This window comes from Trichomycterus rosablanca, chromosome 3, assembly GCF_030014385.1.
Source record: "Trichomycterus rosablanca isolate fTriRos1 chromosome 3, fTriRos1.hap1, whole genome shotgun sequence".
Classification (NCBI taxonomy): Eukaryota; Metazoa; Chordata; class Actinopteri; order Siluriformes; family Trichomycteridae; genus Trichomycterus; species Trichomycterus rosablanca.
Genome location: NC_085990.1, coordinates 54,704,264 through 54,712,961, shown reverse-complemented (window position 1 = coordinate 54,712,961; position 8,698 = coordinate 54,704,264). Strand labels below are relative to the sequence as shown.

At 44.1% G+C, this 8,698-nt stretch overlaps 1 protein-coding gene across 1 annotated transcript in view; it reads right to left on the bottom strand.

Moving 5' to 3' along the window:
• Positions 1–1,530: 1,530 nt before the first annotated feature.
• LOC134310705 (NLR family CARD domain-containing protein 3-like) overlaps positions 1,531–8,698 on the bottom strand; it is a 32,178-nt gene continuing 25,010 nt past the window's right edge. Inside the window, exon 4 of the mRNA XM_062992333.1 lies at positions 1,531–1,711. Within this exon, the coding sequence (XP_062848403.1) occupies positions 1,531–1,711 (181 nt within the window). The remainder of the gene's footprint in view (positions 1,712–8,698) is intronic.

Sequence of the window (8,698 nt, the reverse complement as noted above, 5' to 3'; positions counted from 1 at the left end):
ATCTTGCATGGAGCAGCAGACCGAGGAAGTTTGACAGTCATCTTGTGTTTCTTCCATTTTCTAATAATTGCTCCAACACTTGTTGCCTTCTCACCAAGCTGTTTGCTATTGTCCTGTAGCCCATCCCAGCCTTGTGCAGGTCTACAATTTTGTCCCTGGTGTCCTTAGACAGCTCTTTGGTCTTGGCCATGGTGGAGAGGTTGGAGTGTGATTGGTTGAGTGTGTGGACAGGTGTTTTTATACAGGTAACGAGTTCAAACAGGTGCAATAAATACAGGTAATGAGTGCAGAATAGGAGGAGCTTCTTAAAGAAAAACTAACAGGTCTGTGAGAGCCAGAATTCTTGCTGGTTGGTAGATGATCAAATACTTATTTCATGCAATAAAATGCAAATTAATTATTTAAAAATCATACAATGTGATTATCTGGAATTTTTTTAGATTCTGTCTCTCACAGTTGAAGTGTCCCTACGATAAAAATTACAGGCCTCTCCATTCTTTGTAGGTGGGAAAACTTGCAAAACCGGCAGTGTATCAAATACTTATTTTCCTCACTGTATATATATATTAAGGTGCAGATTAATAATAAGGTGCTATGCAGGTTAAAGTGATTAGGTGCTATGGACACGATCAATGAATGATCGTTGGTGTTTATCGTTTGGTGTTTATCCAAAGCGACTTACAGTACTGTGACAGATGCAGTCTGAGCAACTGAGGGTTAAGGGCCTTGCTCAAGGGCCCAGCAGCAGCAACCTGGCAGTGGTGGGGCTTGAACCAGCAACCTTTCGATTACCAGTCCAGTACCTTAACCACTAGGATACGACTTGCCCTTTAAACTTTAACAGTCAACAAACAGATCTTGTATTAAGTGTAAATCAAATAACATTTCAGAGTGTTATCAGCTTTAAATACAGCCCAGCACTTATGCTGTAAGAATTACATTTCTTACAGTTTGTATAAAGCGAAGTGAAAATATTAGTAAACATATTAGTAAGATTATTTCTATACTTGAAAACATCTGATAAAGTAAATCTAAGTGTAGAGCATCACGTAAATACGACATTTACAATATATCATGGCAAAAGTCTTTCCTCAAAACTTTGATGTTTTTCAAATCAACATTTTGCTTAATATATATATTAAATTGTGGTTTCCTGTCCCCACACAAAGCAGCCAGCAGGAGATCAGTGTGATTACTGTAACTGACAGAGATTGGCTGGTTCGATTGTAAAGATCTTGCCAAACATCCAATTGTGACTCATCATGTCCAGGTCAATTCATATCTGCATCATTATACTGGGGTTCCACTGTTGGTTGAACTGTGACTAGAAGATGATGGTGATGCATCACTTCTTATCTCTGCTCATGGTGAAGCTTCAGCCGGCTAATAAAGCAGGTCAGTTAAGGATCATTATATCTGAACATGAAGTGCTGATCACACACTGTTGATGTGGAAGAGAGAATAAATATAAAAAATTATGTAACAGAGATGAGCAATAAAATTACAACAAAACACAAACAGCTCAGTAACTCACCGTAGTGTCTCCAGTTTACAGTGAGGATCCTTCTGTAGATCAGTGAGAAGCTTCACTCCTGATTCTCCTGGTTTATTGTCCCTTAGATCCAGTTCTTTCAGGAGTGATGAGGAGTTTGATCTCAGAGCTGAAGCCAGAGATATAAAACCTTCTTCTGTGATACTGCAGTTCACCAACCTGCAGAGAGAACAAGAACTCATCACAATTACATCTCACACACACACACACACACACACATAACTCATCACTATTACATCTCACACACACATAACTCATCACTATTACACACACACACACACACTCACTCATCACAATTATATCTCATCACACACACACACAGGACAAACAGAATTAGAATTACTCACAACTGACGCACATACTCAACATGTATACACACATAATTACACACATAATTCAATTCAAAAAGCTTTATTAGCTTGATTATTTATTTATGTATTAATTTGAGTTTTTATGCCACATTATACACTTGATTGTGTTATGTATGACATGAGTGGTGTTTAAGTCACTTTTTCTTTGTTTCTCCGCACCCATTTATATTTTTGTTTTTATTTTTGTTCCTGTCAGGAAGTTTAGGATTGCTCTTGTGTTTTTCTGGTTGAGGGTTTCTTGGTGATAGCAGAGTTTTCTGAAGGCACATAACTGATGGGTTGATGAGTAGTTCATCATAATTAACCTTGGCAGTTTTATTGAATTATAGAGTTGTTTGTCATTTGGATTTTGTTGTGTTTGAACAGGGTTTGCTTTTGATTTTTGGGGATATACTATGGTGTCTAGTATGTCCCTTCTTTTTATTTCTATGTCCTTGATCATGTTCGATGTGACTGTTACGCAGCCCTGCTTATTGTTTTCATTAGCGTTGGTTTCTTCTTTGCGCTGTTAGCAGGAGGCTAACCATAAGCTGAAGCTATAACCTTAAGCAGCTTTATCTTCTATTAAGCCAGGCTAGTTCCTAGCTCTGATATAGGGTAGTGCTTAGAGCGTCCTCGGTTGGAATCTGCCTTGTGTTCACTCTTTAACTGTTCTTGCTACTTTCTTACAGAGTTGCTGATCCTTCAGCGGTAGCAGGTAACCCACGTGGTGGCGAAGGCTCTGCTCTATCTGCGCTCACTCTATTGTCTTGTATAGCTGTTTAGTGCAGTGGTGAAGCTAGCGTGTCTGCAAAGCCAGGGACCTGGGTACGAGGCTCGCGTTCCTAAGTTATTGTTTTTGATTTCTGTTTCATTTGAGTCTACGCCTCCCGGCGGTGTGATTGGGACTTCTCCAATCCTTTTTGTTTCTTGTTTTCTCCTTAATTTATTTTGTGTCTTATTTTTGTTAATAAATATAGTTGCTTACGCAATTTAAATCTGCATTTTGGGTCAGACTCATTTTATCATAACAGAAAGGTGCGACCAGTAAGATGGACCCAGTGGATTCCCCATTGGTAACCAACGTTCTATGCCACCAGGGGACGACTCTAGGTATACACAAGCTGACACTAAACAAATTGGCTCAGCACCTGGCTGATTTGTCTCAAGCCATACCACCATCTAATACCGACTTTGATAACTCAGTCCAGTCTCCTGCTCGCCTCGGGGCATCCTCAGTTGGTGAGCCTTCCATTCCGTCCCCCGAACATTTTGAGGTTTTCTCCTGCAGTACTCTCTGATTTTGATTGATATAATCAATTGTCCACCAAGGACCGAGAAACTGGCACAACCCGATCCCGACCTATGCAATTGGAAGTGGCTCGGGCGGCTTCCAGACAGACACCCTGTCCTTTTGTTAAATCAGGGTTGCTGAGAGTAGGCCAAGCGACCATCCCTAATAGGAGTATATTTTTGCAGGCCTGGTTGCGCTGAGGAACTGAAGCCACCAAGCTTAAAGTTTATATTTAAGTAGTATATTGATTTGGGAGCGGTCGAGAGTTTTATTGACCAGTCCCTGGTACAGAGGCTCTGCATCACCACCCAGCCATTATCGGGTCCCATTTCCGTCTTCGCTGTGAATGGGCGGGCGGTGGCTGGGGGTTCCATTACCCATCAAATGCAACCTCTCACTCTGCTCCTCGTGATTGCCGTGATCACTTTTCTGGTTACACAGGTCCCTCATCTTCAATTAGTCCTAGGTTTCTCCTGGTTTAGTAGACACAATCCTAGGATTGATTGGGCCACCGGGTACATGTTTGGGTGGGGTACACGTTTCCAGGATTCGTGCCTGTTACAGGCTAGCCCATGACCAGAATCTAAGGTGTCCATTAAAGCACTAACTGGAACACCGAACTGAAACACTGCTTGGGCTTTATTGTCTCCCAGGGGGTTTTCCACATGGATCCGGCTATAACCAAAGCTGTGGAGAATTGGCCAACCACCAGTTCTGTCCGCCAAGTCCAGAGGTTCCTGGGCTTTGTCAACTTTTTTAGGCGGTTCATATGTAACTTTAGTACGTCTTCCCGTTCACAGCCCATCCAGGTGTCAGTAAGACCCTGGAACTTCTCCGCAGGCGATTCTGGTGGCCTAGTATGGAGAGCCAGGTAAAGGACTTTATTCGCTCCTGCTCCATGTGTGCCACTAATAAGAGCACCAGGGAGCGCCCCTAGGCCTACTCCATCCCCTGCCAGTGCCCTCAAGACCCTGGTCACACTTAGCTCTGGACTTCGCAACAGGTCTACCTAAGTCCAGAGGATTTACTGTGCTGCTAGTCATCGTGGACAGGTTCACCAAGTCCTGTATTTTTGTTCCCCTGCCCAGACTCCCATCTGCCATGGGTACGGCACAGGTTATTCTGCAGCATGTGGTGAGAGCACATTGTTTCCCTGCAGATATTGTATCTGACCGAGGCCCACAATTTATTAATCAGTGCTGGCGAGCCTTCTGTCAGATAATAGGAGCCACAGCCAGCCTGTCCAATGGACAATCCGATCAGGTTATTTAGGATTTGGGGAAGATGCTCAGGTGCCTTACAGCAGGTAATCCAGCCACCTGGGCAGACAAACTTTTATGGGCTGAATTTGCCCACAACACCCTTCACCACTTAGCAATAGGGATGTCTCCCTTCGAGGCACAGTTCGGGTACCCACCTCCGCTATTCCCAGAAGAGGAACACAAGGTGGCGGTCCCATCTGTTCAGCAGCACCTAGGTTTACTGGCACCTAGGTTTATTGTCCTGTTTAAGGTAGTACGGCGGATAAACCCTGTGACATACAGGTTGGAGCTACCCGCTCAGATGAAAGTTTATCCAACCTTCCATGTCTCTCAATTGCATTCATTTGCATGTGAAGGTGCCTCTCCTCCCACTCAGCCTCCCGCCACACGTATCATACATGGTGCCGCTGCATTCACAATCCGCTGCCTCCTTGACACGAGGAAGGTGCAGGGTAGCACCCAATACTTGGTAGATTGGGAGGGTTACAGCCCCAAGGAGCATTCATGGGTCCCTGCTTATCACATCCTGGACCCTAAACTCATCCCGGAGTTCCGTAGGTATCAGGCCGCTAACCTTGGGACCTCAGGAGCTGTTCCTAGAGGAGGAAGTACTGTTAGGGTTCCTGCAACGACTGGTGAACCAAGGTCTGGTTCACAGCATCGCCATTGTTACAGAAATTCTGCTAACAAACCCTTAAACACCACACGCTCTAATTAGTGCTGACAGCCTGCAGCTGGCTCTGCCCTATTTAAGCAGAGCTAGTGTCGCTGCAGGTTGTCGCACCTAGTGCTTAGAGCGCTTGCCTTGGGTCTGGACAACCCCGGTTGGAATCTGCCTTGTGTTCACTCTAACTCTTCTTGCTACTTTCTTACAGAGTTGCTGATCCTTCAGCGGTAGCAGGTAACCCGAGTGGTGGCGAAGGCTCTGCTCTATCTGCGCTCACTCCATTGCCTTGTACAACTACTGTGGTGAAGCTCACGTGTCTGCAAATCCAGCGACCTGGCTAGTTATTGTTTTTGATTTCTGTTTCATTTGAGTCAATGCCTCCCGGCAGTGTGATTTGGACTTCTCCAGTCCTTTTTGTTTTTCGTTTGCTCTTTTATTTATTTTGTGTTTGTGTCTCATTTTTGTTAATAAATATAGTTGGATGGCGCCGCAGATGGCTGCCTCGGTGAGAACTATCTATGTTTTGTGTTGGCTTTTGTTTGTTATTGTAATTTATTGTGCATCAAACTCGGTCAGTTGGAGCAAAGAACTGTTACTGACCTCCAGAGACAATGTTTCACCAACTTTTATTCCGGAGTTTTCTCAAAATCCTTCAGAGATTATGGAAATCCTCACAACAGGTGCGCTGGCTCTACTCAACCTGGCAAGAAAGCGGCGGAGAGGCAGACGAGCCGGAACGCTCGTAAAGATGAGGCGACGTGGGGTGCGAACACTGTTACCGTCTTTTTTCCTCTCCAATCTGTGATCTCTGCACAACAAACTGGAAGAACTACTAATGCTCAACCAAACTAACAGGGACTTTTCAAACACATCTGCGCTGTGCTTCACGAAGACCTGCCTTTCGGAGCTGACCCCGGATAGCGCGCTGCATCTCCCCGGCTTTCAGCTGCACCGAGCGGACAGAGACGCGGAGCTTAGCGGCAAAACAAGAGGAGGAGGACTGTGCTTTTACATCAATGAACGCTGGTGTAAAGACGCAACGGTACTGTTAAAATCATGCACTCCTCATCTAGAATCACTTTTCATTAACTGTAGACCGTACTACTCTCCCAGAGAGTTTTCTTAATTCATTCTGGTCTCTGTTTACATTCCGCCAGATGAGCGCACGAGAGATGCGCAGAAACTGCTGGCAGATCAGATAATGAAAGTAGAAAGGGAGAACCCGGACTCACTGCTCATCATCCTGGGAGACTTTAACAGCGCAAATCTTACCAAAGAAATGCCGAAATACAAGCAACATGTCACCTGTGCCACAAGAGAAGGAAACATTCTGGATCATTGCTACACCTCTGTTAAAAATGCCTATCGCTCCGTCACGCGTGCGGCTCTCGGACATTCCGACTACAATCTCGTTCACCTCATTCCCACATACAGGCAGAGACTCAAAACTAACAAGCCTGTCATTACAACAGTGAAGAAGTGGACCAGTGAAGACATTGAAAAGCTACAGGACTGATTTGAATTCACAAACTGGTCTGTCTTTGAGGAGGTGACGGACAGCTTGGATGAATATACAGACACTGTAGCATCATACATCAGTTTCTGTGAGGACAGCTGTATTTCTACTACAACACGGGTTAAATACAGCAACAATAAAGCATGGTTCTCGGCTGAACTCAGACAGCTTCATAGGGAAAAAGAGGCAGCATTCAGGACTGGAGATAGAGTTCTCTACAAAGAGGCCAAATACAAGCTGGAGAAAGGTATCCCATCAGCAAAAAAGGAATATTCAGAAAAGCCATATTGCTGCTAACGACCCAACTTCAGTCTGGAGGGGCCTCGAAGAGATCACTAACTACAAGGTGCGAAAGACCCCCCTTCTCCTGAATGACTGCAGATTTGAATACAATAAGGACAATTCTCAGCCTTTCTCAGCTAATTCTTCATCCTCCTCCTCCACCCTGGCTCTCTCACCTCTGTCCCTGGCTCCTTTAACCATCAACGAGCGGGACGTCAACAGACTCTTTAAGAAACAAAAGGTGAGAAAAGCTCCTGGGCCAGACGGAATCTCTCCATCCACCTATAAGCACTGCAGCAATAAACTGGCGCCCACCTTCACTCACATTTTTAACAGATCATTAGAACTTTGTTTCTTCATGCTTCAAAACATCCACCATCATACGAGTCCCCAAAAAAACGAACATTTCTGGACTGAATGATTACAGACCTGTAGCCCTGACATCTGTAGTCATGAAGGTCTTTGAACGCTTGATCCCAGCCCACCTGAAGACCATCACAAATCCTTTACTGGATCCCCTGCAGTTTGCATACAGAGCAAATAGATCTGTCAATGATGTAGTCAATGTGGCCCTGCACTTCATGCTGCAGCATCTCGACAGTCCTGGAACCTACGCTCGAGTTCTGTTTGTGGACTTCAGCTCGGCTTGAACACCTTAGTGCCAGAGCTGCTGCAGGTCAAACTGTCCCAGCTGTCAGTGCCAGATGCCATCTGCCAGTGGATCATGGCCTTCCTGACAAATAGGACACAGCAGGTACGGCTAGGAAAACACACTTCAGACCAGCGGAACCTAAGTACTGGTGTACCACAAGGCTGTGTGCTTTCACTCAGCCTTGTCTCTATAATCCACTCTTCAGTCTCTATACCAATGACTGTGTTTCTAAGGAACCAGCTGTAAAGATCCTTAAGTTTGCTGATGATAACCGATGGTGACGAGTCTGACTACAGAAAGGAAGTCGAGCAGGAGGTCGAGACAACCACCTCCTGATCAACACGCAAAAGACTGTAGAGATGGTGGTGGATTTCAGGCGCAACACACCCTCCTTACCCCCCCCCCCCTTTACAATTAATGGCTCTACACTGTAAACTCTAACATTTGTATGTATTAAAAAAAATTACGTTGAAATTACTTAATTTCTTACATAAAGTAGACATCACTTAATCTTGATAAGTAGTTTTTAATTTCTCTTTGAATGATCATGTGTACTTAATGTTTTAAGAGAATTTAACTCAATAATCCAAGTTTTAGCTTTCTTGTCTGTCATGTGAACACAGTTCTAGAACATTTCCAAATGGCGGGGATTGATTCCAAGAAAACTGTTCTAGTTAACTGAACTGGTTAAGGTTTCTCAACCACATTTCTTTTATGTATTGCTTTATTTGCTAGCTCGGTTAGCTATTAATATTTTACTGGCCAATATTTATCAGGTTAGCTTTAATAGTGGTGTTTTGGAAACATAATTTTACATGTAGTTAATTAAATCTATAGCGCTCGCGATTACTTGAGAAATGTAATTCATTTTTCTGAGTCGGTTTGTTCGTTTGTCTGTTTAATAGACTGTGTGCTCGGTTCCATCTAATTCAACCGATTCATCCGAGTGATTCATATGTCGACTCACTCCCAAGTTTAGGCGCACTATGCCAAGTTGAAGTCTCATGCACAGAGAAAAGTAAGCTTGTATTTATTTACCATGACTGCTAGACATTATCTGTAGAAATGCGTTGGTCCAGTCATTTTAATCAAGTTTTAACGACAAGCAAGACGTGTCTCATGC